The 19,005-nt window shown below is 30.4% G+C and overlaps 1 protein-coding gene across 7 annotated transcripts in view; it reads left to right on the forward strand.

Annotated features, from left to right (window-relative positions):
• LOC139092492 (putative leucine-rich repeat-containing protein DDB_G0290503) overlaps positions 1 to 19,005 on the forward strand; it is a 28,521-nt gene that overhangs the window by 3,004 nt on the left and 6,512 nt on the right. For 5 of the 7 annotated variants that reach the window (XM_070642905.1, XM_070642902.1, XM_070642904.1 and 2 more), the window contains 12 exons: positions 42 to 140; positions 437 to 616; positions 2,754 to 2,936; positions 3,179 to 3,364; positions 3,682 to 3,967; positions 4,037 to 4,200; positions 7,120 to 7,401; positions 7,937 to 8,041; positions 8,455 to 8,517; positions 8,583 to 8,651; positions 11,717 to 11,794; positions 11,869 to 12,000. In XM_070642905.1, the coding sequence (XP_070499006.1) occupies positions 42 to 140; positions 437 to 616; positions 2,754 to 2,936; positions 3,179 to 3,364; positions 3,682 to 3,967; positions 4,037 to 4,200; positions 7,120 to 7,401; positions 7,937 to 8,041; positions 8,455 to 8,517; positions 8,583 to 8,651; positions 11,717 to 11,794; positions 11,869 to 12,000 (1,827 nt within the window). The remainder of the gene's footprint in view (positions 1 to 41; positions 141 to 436; positions 617 to 2,753; positions 2,937 to 3,178; positions 3,365 to 3,681; positions 3,968 to 4,036; positions 4,201 to 7,119; positions 7,402 to 7,936; positions 8,042 to 8,454; positions 8,518 to 8,582; positions 8,652 to 11,716; positions 11,795 to 11,868; positions 12,001 to 19,005) is intronic. The other 2 variants (XM_070642903.1, XM_070642907.1) reach the window with 2 other exon arrangements.

Here is a 19,005-nt window from a genome sequence, read left to right on the forward strand (position 1 = left end):
TATAAAATCATTAATGTCTGTATAAATTACATTATTCTCAGGAAGAAAAGTCAGCAAGGATTAAATATCTTGAAGAAAAGAACATAAAAAACGAGAATAAAATCAAGGAATATAAAAAGCAGATCCATAACGTTCAAAAGGTCAGTGCTACTAAATTGCTAAAGACTTTAGATAAACCAGCTTATTTTATCAAGCAAATTTAGATCGCGTGCGTTTATTTGACAAATTATTTTTGGAATTATTTTTTATCGAAATTATTTTCAATTCGAAGCCATTTAATTATACCATTAAAAAAAATTACAATTTTATTGTTTTGCAAATTTAAGTGATAAAAAAAATTCTTGTACTGACTTGAATATTTAAATAGCTTATCGCACGATGAATTATTTAATAATATTAGCTGAAAGAGAAAAAATAATGTCTCATTATAAAATAGTGCAACATTAGTGATATGGAAGCGCTTGTATTTGAGATCGCTGATAAACATGATTACATAGCACATTTACGTTCAAAGATTATAAAATTGGAGGAGAAGTTAGAGCAGTATGAAAGAAAAGTACAATTTCGTGAGAAAATAATACGTGAACTAAGGCGTATTACGAAAAATCAGCAACAGGTAGTGATTTTTAGTACTATTATTGTTATTATGCTTAATTTGTGTTTATTTGTTGGATACTATTATTTGCTATATTTGGGGATACAACATTATTGTACTTGTAAATATTAACATTTTGACGTTGAAGAATAAGAAGCAAAGTTAAGATCAAAAGGAATTATGACATTGAACTTATTCAACATTCAATCACACGCGATCTCTATTGACATCATAACATTTGTTGATGATTATCATATCAAAAAGTCTTTTTTTATAAATTCCTAATTTTTTTTAGGATGAATCTATAGATTGCACTTCAATATCTAGAATACCTTTACGGACTAACAGATCGTTTGTACGAAAAACACAAAAAGTGTCATCGAGACCTCAAAAATATATCCGTGAAAATTCCACCTTGGAAAAGTGAAGTTTCTTATGTATTTAATCATCATCTTGTTATGGACGAAATAAAATGCGACGTTAAAGATATTCAAGAATTTTTCAAGCAATTAAAAGAACTGCTTCTCATTCTTCAAAACGATTGACACTATTGATTAATCATACTAACATTATTCACAATTTCATTTTTGTCATTTTATAAATTATCAGTATTAATAAATCATGACTTATATAAACTGTTTGGTATCCTGCAGAGCTTCGAAGTCCACTCGGATTTTGTATGAAAAAGTCGACCTAAGTCAACTTGGATTTTGTATGGGAAAGCCATATTAAGTCGACTCAACTCCATACACAATCCGAATCGACATCGAGCTCTGAAATCTTGTAAATGCACACATCACGGGTTCTTGCTTCTTGGACATGTTTTTTTCATTTGTTAATTTTTTATGGTAAATGGAAATTTTACACAAAATTTACTTTGAATATTCATGATGGCAGCTTAAATTACCATTTATAATTAGGTGATTAGCACGTTTTTCGGTTAAGAATGTCACACTGACTTAATATTTTATTTGACATTTATGGACAATTTCTGATTATATTATGGAAATTCCAAATCATTGTCAGTGGGTTTTTGTAGGTAATATACGTTGAAAATCCCATTCTTGATAATTTTTATTCCAACAAGTGGGTCATTTAATCATTCTAAAGAAAAACAGACATAATACTTAGTATTAGTTCTTAATCATCAATTTACATTTTATTACGAAATGAATGATTCAGAAAATGATCGCATGCTTTTTAAGTCCGAAAATATGTTGTGGTAGGTCCTCAAAAAATTCTTTTATCATTGCTCATCGTATGCTTTAAGGTATAAATTGTATTAGCATATAAGACAGGTTTTGATTGAATTTAGTTTTAAGGTATTGTTTTGGAGAATTCAGTCAAAATTTTTGATGAACTATGAGCTTTATTAATTACGACTGATTTTAATTGTGTCTTAAGAAGGACTTCAGAAGTTGAATTAGATTTTGTATGAAAAAGTCGACTTGACTTCTTCAAAATTCGAGTCTGCTTTGAGCTCAAATCTAAAGTATTTGTCTAAATGTAGGGATCGGTTTGATTTGAACCAAATCGTGACTGCAGATCGAATAGAATAATTTCCATTCAAATTCTCTACAGAATGTCTATGTCCTTCATAAAACCAACAAAATATCTACAAATCCTGCAATATTTGCTGTTCTCCTCTAAAAGCTCTTAAATGTCTGGATTCCTATTAAATTTTCCATATTGATATAAGGACCTACAAAGTATTTTATGACAATATTGATCGATTCATTAATATCACTAAACATATTAAATTTCCATATCTTCTCAGAAATTAGCACCATGTTGTTCATGACATTCATATAAGACTGACCTAAAAGTGTGAATTACATAGTATGAATAAACCGACGCAATATTTTTTTTTTAACAAACAAATAAATAATTCAGTGGGAAATGCGCTAAAATATACATTATATTTACAATCAACAAAATTTCATGCTCATTACTTTTGAATTGCGCAACATTTAAACTATAAGAACTGCTAAACATCACCTTATTTTCATTCATTTTGCATTTTTTACAAAAACAAAAAACCTAAATAATCAGAATAATTTAATTAAATTATTTCAAACGGGATTTGGAACTGAATTTTTTATATTCATGACTGATTTATCTCTTTTTAATTTATTATTTGTTGATCAATCTCGTACAGAATATATCTCCAATAATGATGATGACACCTCCAAGAACGCCGGAACTCAAACAAAGTCGAAGTAGTGCTGATTTAATAGAGAGTAATATAATGTATAGAAACAATTACCTGACAGTTCCTGCACATAAAATTAACAATATTGCAAAAGGCGACTCATTTTATTCCCTATCCGATATTGATCAGGTTGGCACAAAAAAAAAGATAAAAATTATTTTTATTTTGCTATTAACTTAACTTCCTTATTGATCATATGCTACTTTTATAATTTTTGTACAACTGTCAAACAGACTTGTTTCAATATTTAACTTTCCTCTTACGTCTATCTATCTGTTTGCTTCCATCTATATCAATTTTGAAAAAAGCTCTAAAAAAAGACACGTAAACTTGAACTAAATTTGTTTTCCTTCATATCTAATTCTCTTTAGGATTCAATGGTGGGAAAATCAATGTCAGAAGTAAATTTTGATTGTTTTGATGACATTAATAAAGATGAGATGGAGAGACTACAGCAGACGATGACTGAAATTGAAAGTGAAAACAGCTGTAATCGTTTATTGATAACAAAACTTGAAGATGAGCTGATAATGATACGAAAATGTGAATCAAGAAATGTGAGTGTTTTACATTCAGTAGCAAGAATTGTGGCGCTACATTTGATAAATGCTTTATTTACTTTAGTTGAGATATTTTAAGCATTTTTTAAATGCGAATTTATTGAATTTTATTATAATAGATATTTATCTTGTTTATCCGCTAACTTTTATAGCTTTGTATAAAAACGTCAACATTTTTACTTGTTTTAAACTTTAAATCGAACAATGTAGTTAAGCATCATTAATGTAACGCCCTTTAGCTCTACAGCTGATTAAACATTTTATTAGCCTATATAATTATAGTAATTTATTTATTTTTATTCATCCTTTAATAGAAACACGACAGGAACTTGAAAACAGATAAATTAAATGTCTTAAAGCATAAGATAAAGAAAATTGAAGGCTCAGTATTTGAGAAGAGCAGTGAGTCACCAAAAGAAGCAGAACTGAAGCTTCATCATAGTGATCTTGCTATAATTGAAGATGAACTTAAACCTGAATTTGATGTGCTTAATAAATTAGTCAAATTAGTGAATTCAACCAAAACGAATGTGGATAAATTGATAAAAGAAAATGTTGAACTGAAAAGTACGATTGATGGCTTAAAAGCAAAATTATTGGGTAAGGAATACAGAAACTACGTCAGTTTTATTTACAGCACTTATTTATGTTAATTTATTGTTTACGTAGAATCGCAACAAAATAGTCAGAACCTAAGTGTAGATATACAAAAACTTCATAACTTGAAACTGCCAGAAAATCATCAACAGGAATTTGATAGTCAACGGGACTGTTTTAAAATTAAAAACTACGAAAGTGATAGACGCTTCATAGCTCAATTTTTATCACATTTGGTGAGTGACGCAAATGCAAATCAAACAACCATATTTTTTTTTTTATTTGATGACTGTATATTATAACGGAAAGAACATGGAAAAAATATTTAAAGCCATAAAAACCACTCGTTTTTAAAATGCGCGAAAAAATAAGAAGTATGTAGCTTAATGGAATTAACAGGTGTGATGGCTGGAGCGCAATTTTGTCTGAAGATGTTTTGGGGATTGTTCTTATATTACGTCTGCCTATATCCGTCTCCATTCTTGAGATCAGTGCTGTTCAAATTGTTAATTTTAAGCCACGACTGAAATCGAACACGACATGTTACATGTGGTTCATGACACTTCTAAAATACATCAGCGACACACTAGTGTGACAAGACACACAGTTTGGACAACACTGCTTTGTCTAGAGCAACTTTTAAGTACACTAATCGTCTACAACTTAAACATAAGACCTCATAAGTGAACGACCCTTCATATAATTCTAGTTATTCAAGTCAAAGCGAGTGAATCAAATTACATGGTTTGTAAACGTCGCTAAATTATTTTAAGAACGCTTACATTTTAAGTAAGATTAATAGAAGCGGCATTTAGTATGAAGTTGTTTAAATATACTTATCTTTAATGTTTGTTTTATTCTACTTAAGATTTTATTGGTTTTTTTTAAAAAAAATAATTTTTTGATCTGTCGAATGTTTATTAGCTGATTATAAATGGCAGCTTAATGTTCTAGGCCGTAGATTCTCTATACCTGGTAAATTAACTTTAATGTTTTAGAAATAAATCGCTTCAGCTGATGATCATATATGACTGTAAATTGCTAAATACGTAATGATATAATTCATATCCGAAAATATTTATATCTAGATTGACATTGAAATGACTCGGGAAAATCATTAATGTATTGTAATTTGAGATTTTAATTTTCGCATAAATGTCACTGGACTTAAAACATCATGTGATATTAGACACAGAAAAAAACTGAAAACGAGACATAAAAATCAGGAATAAATAACGTAAAAATTCCTCGCATTTTATTGAAATGAATACAAAAACGTGTAAAAATGCTGAGAAATCATATTCCTAGTTTGTCTCGCAGAAATGCGCTATATTCACACATTTTGACGTCAATAGTGACCTTTTTATGATATTGTAAATATATTTCATCTATTCAGATTTACTGTAAAATTTTCATATTCATAAAAAGTTAAGTTGATGCATAGCGAGTGTCATTTCCACTATTAAAATTCTTATTTTTATCAATAGATTCTGTTATAAACAAGTTTATTTCCTTTCCTTTTATATATTTATACTGAGTTTAAGCACAAAATCCCACATAATGCTGTGTCTGTCCAAGGCGTAAATTAGTTTGCGTCGTTGTTCAATCAAAATGTAAATAAGCAAAATGATTCAGCATGCGAGAATACAATTTAAGTGAATTTTTATGATTCTAATCATATTATAAATTGTGGAATCGAGTTGAATGAAGTTCTATTGAATTAATGTAAACATTGAGATGGATGAAGTGTGCGATAATTACGTCAATCATTAACTAATTAGCTTATCAATAAAAGATGCTTACTCTTCGAGACTTTAATTGCATCTATATTTGTATTCTATCCTCAAATAGTCGTAACAATTAATTTTATGGCATTTTTTTCTCTCCTGCAATACATTATGAGACACGCGTTATGGTTAATCTTAGAAATGCTTCGTATACGATAAGTTTACATTTGTTGTTTTGTATACAACAAATTCTTAATTTTCTCTTCTTTTTTATCCCCAAAAGTTATTTAATTTATAGATGTGAGCTGTAAATGGCTTTATTTCTGTTTCTTAAATGTTTATGGTTTCAAATGTAGGGTCGGATAACTTGTTTAAGTGGAAATAATGTGTAACACATACTTGATTATGTAACGTGATCACTATGTGAAAAAAAAGTCAAGCGACAACGATCGTGTCATGTGAGGATTTCTCAGAATTTTTCCCGACCAGCATAACGTGTTCGCTATGTCGTTGTATTACAATGGATGTGAGACACGAAGATGGTCTGATGGCACCGTGACGGTTGATTTCGACCTATATTTTGGGCGATGAATGCAGTTCGCTCATTTATTCGGGTTTTTAATTAATTTGGGATGGGTAGCTCTCAGACTTGCTGTATGCTGTGGCAACTTTATGTCAGAATATCATAGAACTTTTCCATGATCTGCTAAATTTAAATGTTAGCTTCGCGTTCGACTAATGTTGAATTTTAATATTTTACTGCGACACACAGCTATGATGTCACGTCTGCCGACTGTGAAATTAAATTAATGATATCAATAAAGATCACAACTGTTTCTCTGTCATGAAAATGTTTCACAGTCAAATTTACTAAAAATTATCAAAAAACATATGTCTAACAGCAAGCAGTTATAATATTACCTATCTAATTTGCATGAAATTGATATTCACACCATGACAAAGTTGCTTGGAATTTCCTTTGAATTTTTCATTTCTCGTGTCTAATTTTTCTTATTAAGGTGTAATCACCTTTCATGCCACCGTGTGTTCTTTTTCATGTAAAATTAAACCGGTTGAAAAGCAAATGAAAAGAAAATCAAGGCTCAATTGCCGCTTCTTATTTTCTCTTGATCTGTTTTTGTTTATTTTTGTGGAAAATCATTTTCTTTTCATTTTTTTCTCAGAGAAATGTTTTCCTTACTAAAATTAAGATCTTCTTCTTTTAAGTGAGAGAAGAAAAAAAAAATCTCGAGATTTTCTGAAATGATTCATGTTCTCTCCGCTCCGTTTTAGTAAGTTTGAGACAGTCGAGACGTGTATTTGAAGAAAATTGTGTCGGGAATTTTCTTTCGGGTTGTGGAAATTTGAAACTTTATGTGCTGATACTTGATTGAATCCAACTAATTATCAAAAATGGTGTTATTACAGTTGGGCAAAGAGATATCCGCCGATATAATTGACTTAACCGGCGGTACAAGTAGTCCTGAAATAAGTAGTGGAAATAGCAGTCTAACAAATGGACATTCATCCTTAAGTGATGTGATTAATGAGTGGAAGCATGAGCTTGAAGAAAGAAAGTGTGAATTAAGAAATAAAAACGCAAAAATTAATGATTTAGAGGAGAGATTGCGGATCAAAGAAGGAGAAATCTGTGAAATACAAAATGATTTAAAGACTATCCAAATTGAGCGGGATAAAAATTGTCAAATGGTGAGTTTTGTTCCTTCAATATGCGAATATTTTCTGTGCGAATAAATCTGTAATATGTCATGTGCTGTCTCAGTCAATTCAGAGTTGTCAATTGATGTGCATGATGATTCCCATTGCCATAAATTAGTCAAACTTGATTTTTAATGAGGATTGTTGCTTTGTTTCTTAAATTTTATGGCCAACAAAAACAATAACTTGCAAGACCTTCAAATCTTTCGAAAAATCTCTTAATTACTTGTCAGAAAATTGAACCTTCATTATTAAGCTAGTAACCCAGTTCATCATATTCGCTTCCATTATCCTCAAATTAGCATATTCTAAAACATAATGTTGACAACTCTGATGCTAAAATTTTACTGTCTCCTGTATGTACGATTTCCGTTTCTATTTTTAGACATAAAAATTATAAATAATTTCACTTTTGTACGATGCAATCTTCGGCATTGCGTGCTTGCCTTGCCACTGTACATGCAACTCATAATTTCTCATCGTCATACTTGAATCTGATGTTTTTATTTATTTATCTCATTCACAGGCTAATCAACTTAAAAGTGCCATTCAATATCACAATGAATCAATTCAGTTTTTAAAGCGACAAAATGCTGAAATGAAGGATGAGCTTGGAGAAGCTAGAAGTAAAGTAAGTATTGGGTTCAAAAGTCTGGAAGTTAATTAGGGACACTTCGTATGTTTTGTAATGCATTAGAGAGAGTCACGCAATGTCCAAAAGACTCTTAAGAATTCTTGATGATCATAAAAAGTTGTAAATGCTTCTCTGCTCAGCCATGTCCCAATAGACTCTGTTATAGCTTATTTATGGCAGACAGAATGTGATTCGATACATATTGAAATGAAAAGGCAATTAAAATGCGTTGAAAAAGCCTTCAATACGTTCATTTCTCATTTCAAATGACAACTTTAAGAACACACACGAGTGTGTCATGTGATTTGTTATGGAGCACAGCTGTCTGATATTAAATTGCATATTCTATGCACTGCACTCAAAAGTTTAAGTATTAAAACCAGAATTTTAATGATTTCTCTTTCCATTAGTTTGCCAGTCATCGAGATTATTATGATGAAATGAAGAAACGGAATATAGAGTTGGAGGATGAGGTAAGAAATCGAATCTAAAAAGTTTGTAAAGGAATCGACATAAAGAAACTGAAAACCACTTCCAGAATAATAATATGCGAATAACCATTTCAACAATGCGTACAGCTATCGAAGATCTTAAACATGGAAATTCAGTGAGTGGAAAAAACTATAAGTCATTAAAGAATAAGTTTTGGAAAACTGGTGTATGATGATCGTAATGATGAGTGCATACGATGCTCATATTGAGTGTGTTGTTATATTTTTATAACATTTTCTTTTAAGTGATGCTGTGTTTTTATTTATTTTTTATGTGTACGAAAAGAACAAGAAAAGAGAGAAAAAAGTTTTGTAACATTTTTTTTGATGTCGTAATATAGTTTTTCTTTTGATTGCCTGTGAGTGAAAACTAATATCTACTACGTGGGCATTACACATGTCTTTTTTGCATCTTATAATGATGATGATCATAATGAAGTTGGGTCGATGAGTGAGACTTTTTCATAACTTTAAGTATATTAATAACGATGTTTGTATGAATGCACACACATTGTAGCATTTGAAGTGAATAGCCGGTTTAGAGTTTTGAGGGGATTAATGAAAATGTTTCTCTTGAAGCTGACTGTCACTTGTTACCGATTCACAATCGGATCATGTTTCACAAACCCAATTACAGGACGTCATAAGTGATTGACCCCATACTTATGTGTATGCATTCATATGATATTTCAATGAAACAAACCTAATGAGTTCATGAAAAGAAATAGTAATTAATTCGAAAGGAGTAGCATTAAATTAGCATTCTGATGTATTTCCTGTAAATTTATTTTTATTTCATATACTAAATGACAGTTTTGAACTTTTAGTAATGAAGTTGGTAAATTAAAAAAAATAAATCATCAATTTTATTGTCAATTGACGGCACAAAGGGTTCATAAAGGCAATGAAATATTATAATGTATATTTCATGTCTAACCAAAAGTCATAAATAATATTTTTTTACGTCTATTGACCCAACGAATTGCTTCCCTAACGGATGCTATGCTTTTCATTTTCTAATGACGAGAATGCGTTTGATGAAAAGAAAAGCAGGCACAAAAGAAAAATGAAAATGAGAAAATTGTGTTTACCTTTGTATGTAAAAATGTTGACATGCTTCAACGAGAATTAAAGAGCAACATTAGACATATAGTTTTTCACAATAATAAGAAGTTTAAAGCAACCGAAAATAGATATCCATTTATAAAAAAATGCCGCGTACGTGAATGTCGTAATGTGTGAATTAACGAAAAACTGTGTCTTTGTTACTAATCTTTATAAATAGATCACGGCATGAGATAAATGTAACAAGAAAAAACAAAAAAAAAATGTGCAATGATAACATAGAACCGACCTATAACAAACTTGGTATTTATTTGTAAAGCGCATGTTAATGCTAATTAAATGTTGATCGTAAAGCAATAAAATTAATTCAATAAAAGAAAACTAATTAACGATTGAGAATGCAAATAGAGCTGTAATGTACGCAAATTGATATTTTAAAGAACGGACAAATGATGATAATAAATTGTTTGCAGTAGTTGTTGTATCAGTAGTGGGCAACCTTTTCTCGTTGTGGCTCATCTTGGTGGTAAGCCTCGACAGAAACTGCCTGATCCAGTTCATGGCATTTCCAAAAGTTTTTGGCTGTACACTAGTGTGTCCATTACTGCACAGGTTGTCCACCACTGCATTTAGACAAATGACGTCATAACTTCATTCTTTACGCCATAAAAAACAATCAGAACTCGGAAGCAAAATCGACTCAAGTCGAGCCGATTCCATGTCCAATTCAAGTAAACTTCGAGCTATGGCATCAATTAAATGTTGGACATCGCAAGTTAACGATCCACCAGTAAATGAATCTAAAATTTACAGCACGTGTTTCATTTGACCATCAAATTTTAAGCTAAAAAAATATCGAATGACGTAGGTTACTTGTTAGTAACTTAAATCATTCCATAATTTTTCGTGCTGTAAATAATAATTTTGTGTAAAAAAATGCTTCATTGAATCAGACATGAAAAGCAATTATGAATGCTCTATGATTGGCAAAATATATTTTTAATAATGGTACAAAGGAATCTTTATGTATGTCTAATTTTTAATCAAATTGAGAATTATTTTCATAATAATAATCTATGAATGATTGTACAATGTAAAATGATAAGAAGTTCCATCTGTTTCCTGTACCGAAAAAGTATAATTGCTTTATACATCAACCCGAACAGCAATAACAGACAAAGAGATCGCTATTAGGTACCTTATGGGTATTTACTTACTTACTTTGCTGCTCGTACTTTTCAATTATCATTCATGACCTCATATTGGTATTTCTGTACCAAAAATGATGTTTGCCTCTTAAGGAACTTGTATGCTTCGGTGCCATTTTAATGGTAAGACACGAAGTTGCCCTGATTACACAATGATGGCTTATTGCCGTCTTGTGCATGTCGGGTTAAGTGTGCGTCACAATTTCGAGCAAGAGATCAAAACATAATCTGATTCTGACATTGTTTGACGTCTGGGACCAGCAAAAAAAAATTATTCGATTCATATCAAGTCTTACTAATAGAAGCATGCTTAATTTAGGGACTTTGATCCAGATCAATCCTGTTAGAGATTCAAATTTATGAATGAGTCATACAACAAAAATTCTATTAATTAACTTGCCAATAATCCATTAATAATTTAACCTCATGCGTATTATAATTTTGCAGTCTCTTTCTATTTGCTTTACGTCACTCATTCCAATTAACAATAATTGGCGTTAACAAAAAAGCGTTTTTTTTTTTCAATAACAAATTCGCACAGTAAAAAATAAATTGTAAGCATCAACAGATACAAAAAAATGTGCTACAAAGAATAAAAAAAATTATTCTCGCTCAAAAATTTACAATAATGTACGATGATATTCAGCATAAACATTAATTTATAAATTAAGTTAATTAAAAATTTATTAATCTGTTTCTTCCTGTAAGTTAAGAACCTTTTTAATTTAATTAAATAAAAAAGATTAATTGATAAATAGCTTTTCATTCATCCCTTGCATGTTTTACAGTGACATTAATGTGTGTGACCTTTTTCCTAACTTTTGAGGTATTTTTTTGATGCCTTTTTCATGGCTTCAATAATTTTTATAGATTTTACTCTTTTTTCACACACTTACTTACGAATTAAGTGTTATAAAAAAAACTTTCAGATGCAAACGAATGACATTGAGGCTGTTAATACATTGAATGAGCAATTCTTAAAGGAAGTAAGTTGTAATTATAGTTAATATGTTAAAAGCATTTACAATAATTATTATACTATTTTTTTCTTATAATTTAGACAATTCAGAAAGACGAACAATTGAATCGTTTAAGGGATGCGAATCTACAGCTACGATCGCAGGTTTTTGAACTAAACCAGGACATTTTAGATCTGCTAGAAATTGTTGAGATTCAAAAAAACAAACGCACGGTGAGTCATATTTTGCCATTTGGTCTATCCTTCATACAAATAATGCGAAAAAATTTCATTCCTGGCATTAAGCCAATGTAAATAATAAAAGATGAGAAGAATAAGAAGTAGATTCTCATATGTGAGAATATAAACAATAGCAAGTGCTACATCGATATCTTTCAAACTAAAAAATCATTAAAAATATGAAATTTCTCATTTTAATGAATATTTCATGTCATCAGTTGAGATGAGCTCTAAATCATTTTGCAAAATTTATTCGCGGTTTATTCATAAATTAGTAATTTAATAGCTCTGGATTAAATGCGGTTGCGATGAGACTTTTATTAAGGAATTGTTAATTTATGATGTCCATTTATTGGCATATTAAGTTATTTGACGTTACCCTGAACGGTACATTGCACCGAAAAATCAGGAGTCGGTACTTGATGTCAGCATTATGATGCATTTCCATTAAATCCAACTTGAATGGAAGTAAAAATTCAATAATTCCCGCTTTGCATTCAGATTGGGATCTAGACCAGATATAACGTTTTTCCAGACCAGAGTTGCGATGATAGTTACATATCACAAATTGAGAGACAGGTTCTGTCAGGTCAGGTTAGACATGTGCCAATTGTGACAGTTAGAAGCTTGACCTGTTGACACACTACGAACTGTAACAAATTACCTGCTTCCGTTAAACCTACGACAATTTGCAACTCTGTTCCAGTCTACGACTCTATTCCTTTGATGATGTCATTAATGAGTCAGTCATGGAAGTATAATCACAACCCAAAATATTTATTGAATCAGACAATAATTCATTTTCCGTACCCTTAATCCAGATGTCATGAATTATTTAAATTATGCAAATTCATCCAACCCTCCAGTTGTCTACCTTATTTTGCATGTTTTCCGAAGAGAAATCAATTTTAAGCACAATCGTGCATTAATCATAATGACGTTAATAAATAAATATTTATTTTTATTCATGAATGAAATATTTTTTATAGCACGGAATCGCTCTCATTGTTAAGTGGATAATGACTCAATTTAAAATGACATTTAGTGGTTGATTTTTTTATTCTAATGAGTTAAGGCAGTATGCATTTGCTACTTAAACGTTTTTGTTAAAATTAAAAAGCTTCTTAAGTGATTTCACTAATCTTCATCGGATTATTCGATTAAAAAACATCAAGTATCAATTTACACTTAAATGTCGTTTTTTTTGTGGAGGAATTGATCTTATAAAAAATATTTGCGTCATTCGAATTTCGTACATAAATTTTGCTATATCACGTGAATTAATTAGCAGCTTTGATATTAATAAACATCGCTTCCTGCGACATTCACAATTTTATTAAATTGAAGCTAAATGCTTTTTAGTTTAATGGGGTCTAATCATTAGAAGCTTTTACTTCTATATCATTAACATGACACTAGGTATTTATAGGTAATTTTCGTTAATTCAATTGAGGGATATAACATGTGTGGATAATTTTACTATAAAAATGTCAATTAAAGTGTCAAAATCTTGAGATGTCCAGCTTTATTCTTAATGCTTCATTCAAATTTCACATTGAGTCGTGCCTCAAAATTGTTCGGTTATCAATCACGAATAATGCTTATTAGTCCCCAATCATTCGGAGATTATTTTTAAGCAGTCATACATTTTGCATGACTGAATTCTGCATGAACATTAAGCAATTGCCTGTACCGTACCTAAATTTCCTTCTTATCCCAACATACCACAATCATCTTATTGACTGACGTCATAGATTTACTTTTAAAGTAAAGGATTAATTTAGCGGTCACAAAAAGTCACTTCGAGGCACACAAACTGATTCTAAATTTAATTGCCATCCTTCACATAACCTTATTATTTCCATAAACTCTCCAAATCTCATTATTTCTAGTATCTCATTAATTAGTGACTATAATTAGATTAAACAGCTGTCTGAAAACGATTTGATCTGTCTGAATTATAATTGGAACAGATGTGTGATTTGTTTTCAATCAATTAGATCATTTGACGTATCAAATGTATCAAGTGACGATAAACTTGTTTAACTTTAGTTTCCAGTTATTGAATAAAAACTTCAATGTAAACATCTCTAATTTCCATGAAACTATTATCTGTAGTCATTTGAAAAATGACAGACCTACTGTTTCCGAGATCACTGACCGTGCAATAATGAAAATGTTAAGCATGCAATTAACAATTATCACATAAAAACATTTTATTAAATAATGAAGTAATTGCTTTAAAATTTTTTCCTGCTGTTCTCACAGCTATTGTAGTCATTTATTCATGCACGACATGATCACATCAACTTATATTTTTAATTGTGAAATTTAATATTATCCTTTATCAATGGAACATTTATACTGCTTTTTTTTATCCAAATTAGGCTTGAGAAAATGACAATAACTATTGTTTATGCATTCGCACTTAATCACTTACTCATTGAATATTGTATCTGATGATGCTGGCCGATAAATAATAGCAGTGATTCAAGATCACTCAATAAATTAATTACAAATTACTTAATAAATATGCCTGAATATTCCTGCAAAAGCAATCTGATTCAAGCAAGACAAAAATAGAAGTGAGAATGTACATGGATGATGACAGATTAACGCAAGTAACAGAATGTATGTGAAATGATTTGAAGATGGACAAGAAGATTGAGATTAATGTTGATATTATGACTTATTATGGTCAAAGCTTATGTAGATAATAATTTGAAGGATTCAATGCATTGACACTCAAAATTAAACAATAGAACTTTCCATCCGGAAGAAATTCAGTGACAATGCCTTGAAAAGACGTGACTTAAATCTATAATGTTAATATTAGATAAATTGGATCTTTGAAGCAGAGCTTAACTCGGAATTTGTATCAATAAGTCGTGATGATTCGATTCAACTTCATATCAAGCTGTGTGATCACTTCGAGCTCACTTTGATGATTCACAGTGTTTAATTAAAAAGCTATTTTTGTGTCAAATAAGGGCAAGATCAATAAGTTCAAATCGAAAAAGGCCAAAACGATTAAACAATTCACCTTTTTGACACGTAAAAAGTGCTAAGAAAATTCCTTTACGCTAAAATCGATAATCATCTAATATCAATAAATTTACTTGACTCAATTCACAACTATTTTGAATGTGTATATGCAAATGAAATGTGTAAATACTTCTACAAATATTCGATCCTATATCACACACATGCTCAGACAATTTTGCTACTTAGGAGCGCAAAAATAAATAAAATTGAAACTATGTTTTGTTGAAAGAGGAAAATCAAGGAACTGCACCTGCATATTGTTGAATGAATATGTATGCTTGTGTGAATGTTTATAAAAGTCGCATTAAAAGTTGCTCTGACTTTGTTTCCTGAAAAGAAGAGCGATAATGAGTTCTCATGTTTGTTTATGTTGTTAAAATACATATTAGGCGGTTAGAATTATTTTTTACCCTAAATGAAAATATTTGCGCTATAGCTATGTTTAGTTTTGTTGCTAATAAACAGAAAAAATTCGAAGAAATCTGGAAATTTTATAAAATTGCTGAAAAAAGTGCGCATTTTGCTTTTCACGAATTAGTTTTGCATTTTGCTTTTCACGAATTAGTTTTGCAATTTGTTATCCATATTTGTATGAAATTTTTGATATACCGTGCAAATTTTTAAAATCGACATACAAGCGTGACATCAATTGAACTAAGAAATTGGAAGAAATTTCTGGATGAAAAGGTATCTGGAATTTGGACTCTGAAACAAGTTTAGCAAGCTGTACTGATTTTCAAACGGTTTGTTGCAATACACTAAGATACGGTAAAATAAATTCAAATTATCAAAATTCTTATAGCGCCAACCAAAAGAAAATCTGAAACCACTCAGTTTTGCGTCGTATCAGAACATCTCAAGAGTTTCGCATAAATATGACAAAAATCAGATTTACTAAATTTAAATCTTTTTGTCAGTCCGAATTGAAACGTTTGAAAATTGAAAACAAAATGATGAACAAAAATTTTAAACCGTAGCAAAATAGTAAATCCTCTTTCCACCTGAGCGTTAAGTAATTTACGGACATTCCCTTAGTTCTTCTAGTTCCCACCAGAACTCGAAGTCAATATGGTTGAAGTCGACTCGACAAGACTCAAATATAGGCGACTTCAAATCGACTCGGTTTTTTTTGGTGGGCACGACTTCAAGCACTTGTTCCCACTATAGCTTAGATTTATATTTACTAAATGTTCGACTTCAAACTCTGCTTTACTTAAGTCTTCAAAATTTTGATCAACACTTGCATTTTTCAAATGATCCTAAATCTTAGAATTCTTCGTTTGTCACTTTGAGTTCAATCAACAGCAGCATGTTGAGTACAACAATTCTGTTTTTCCTCCACGAGTAATTTAAAAGAGCAAATATGAAGTGCACAACAGACAATAATGCAATAAATCCAGTTAAATCTGTTAAAAACAAGTTGCATAAATATTTTATTCTTTCATATTTTATTTTCCAATTCTGTCCTACACAAATAAATCATTCACGTACATGAATATAAATCATTACGATTGATTCAGCAGCATGTCATAACAGAACTTGTACTTGCTACAAGATATTTTTTGCAATTGTAATTGTACTTTCATTCCAATACATTGCAAATATCTGTTTTTATCCACTAAAATCATTTTCCATCAACAGTAGCTTCTGCCATATTTTCATACACACAGACATACTCAAGAAACGGCAAAAAAAACTTCGCAGACTGATAGATTTTTGAAATTTTTTTTTCTTTCCGTTTCTGTGTCAATATTTTCATAAAACAAATGTCCTTTCTAACACATGAAATTCTCATTTATGCTACGTTCGTTTGTATTTTGACGTGATCGAATGGTATTTGTAGTAAAATTTTACTCAATTGTGAATAAAATTTGCTTCATGTACTGACTACTATAGAAGCACAGTTCTGTGAAATGTTTAGTAAGGGTTGTTGACAAATAAAGTCTAGTGTCGAATTGAGTTGAATGTAGCTTTGAGTCTTACTTGGAATCTGTTATTTTCAACTGTATTTTTTGACGCAATAATAGGTCAAAATCAGCCCTCATACTGCCGTCAAGGGAACTTTGTGTCCTGCCGTTAATACGGTGACGTAGAATTGTACTTATTGCACACGTTGTGCTGTTCAGGTTAATGAAAAGATTTATTTTACTTCTAAATGACAAATACGTAACTCACGAAAGGTTGATTCACATCCGTTTTGTAGTCTAAACATTGGGCCAGAGGCCTTACTTTCGTACTAGCAGATTCGCTATCATACTCCAGATTCAACACTATTCTGATACAACATTGCATACCAGAGATACTCCAGAAATTTATAATCTAGTTTTCAAGTTCAAAAGCACCAATTAACTTCTTAGTTCAATTTGACTCTCTATTTAACTTACTTACTGGAACCATGCTTCGACTTGGAGCCTAGGTTGCTACAAAAGACCTTCCATCTGACTCTGTTGCTGGCTGTATCACAAAGCTTGTACAAATTCTCAGTTTTGACATCTAACTGGCATTCCTTCATTACCGTCCTACGCCATGTTGCTGACTCTCTATTTTGTCCCCCAGAAGCACGAGTCGATTGGTTCTAGAAATCGAGTAAACAAAAAACGTGGTAAAAGGAAAATACATATCGAAATAAAATACTACTATCAAAAGGCATTATGCTGTATATTTGTATTTATATCGTATTGCGATGAGCATACACTATCAGCATAAAATTTTCATATTAAAACATAAAAAAAGATTTTCTGTATAAACATATTTTTCCATCGAATATAGAATAATATATATTTTTGCCCTAGTGTGATTTTTAGTCTGAGATAGCCTTTGCCATAAGTTAGGCGGTTAGAGTAGAGCTTTTCCTCGATGAAAATTTTCGCGCGCTAAAGTGTTGATTGCATAAAAAGTGCTAGACATAAATTTTCATTTTCTTTGAACATTGACCTAATAAAACAGTGAAAGTTTGTTATTTTTGTTTGCGTCTTGTGGTATCTGTGTGAAATTAGAAAAGGATATCCTTCAGTGGTTGCTTTAAGAAACAAGAAAAGTTTGGAATTTTTTAATTCCTCTATGCAATTTATATTTATGACATGAACAATAAAAAAGGCAGATGATTATGTAATTTGATATTTATGATTATTGTGTAGTACAAATCATACAATGTTCAGCATGGATTATTATGAAAGGTGAATAAAACTAAATTACTTGGAAAAATTTACCACTGTACATGACAGGGAGCAATATAATGTTTAAAAAAGAACTATTTAATGACCTTTCAATTCGACAAGCGCGTTTGATTTAAAATGGAATTGAATCACATTTTTACCTTCAAAACAATTGTTTTCCATTTTCATTCCATTGAGTGATTGAGGAAGGAGCCTACCTGAAAAATAAAATAAATCATCAACTTATACGGTACAAAAATGAAAATATTTATTTAAAAAATCAAATATTTACCTTAAATGAGAAATTTTTCATGGTATCATAAATTGTATTGCAGAACTTGTCATTCCTGCTTTTGCATTTAATTTATTTTCCCATTCTTCTGGAAATCGAAAAAAAAGAATACTTCATTTGCCTTTTAAATTCAATAAATGCAATAAGTACAAAAACTAAGAAGCAAGACGAGTAAAATTTTTGTTGGAAATAAAGTGAAATTCAACAGATGAGAAAAACGATTTTGGTTGAGCTTTCGTTTTGGAACTAAATGATTCATTATAAAAAGAAAATTTTCATTCCATTTCATGTAGATTAAATCATTCAATTTAAGTTGTAAAAGTTTTCTTTGCAAACTTTGGAAGTTTCCAGTGTTGGTGTGAGTTATTGTGAAGAAAGGTGTTCTTGACAGAGTATGGCATAACGTACTCTTGTTTAAAATGATCAAATTAAGGTTTCTACTCAAAAATATTGTAAATTATTTCCTAAGTGAAAGAACTTTCTCAGTTTTTATTAAAGGTCAGTTCT

The sequence above is a fragment of the Chironomus tepperi genome, unplaced genomic scaffold, assembly GCF_022539635.2.
Source record: "Chironomus tepperi strain 1889 unplaced genomic scaffold, CSIRO-AGI_Ctep_v1 contig_301, whole genome shotgun sequence".
Taxonomy (NCBI): domain Eukaryota; kingdom Metazoa; phylum Arthropoda; class Insecta; order Diptera; family Chironomidae; genus Chironomus; species Chironomus tepperi.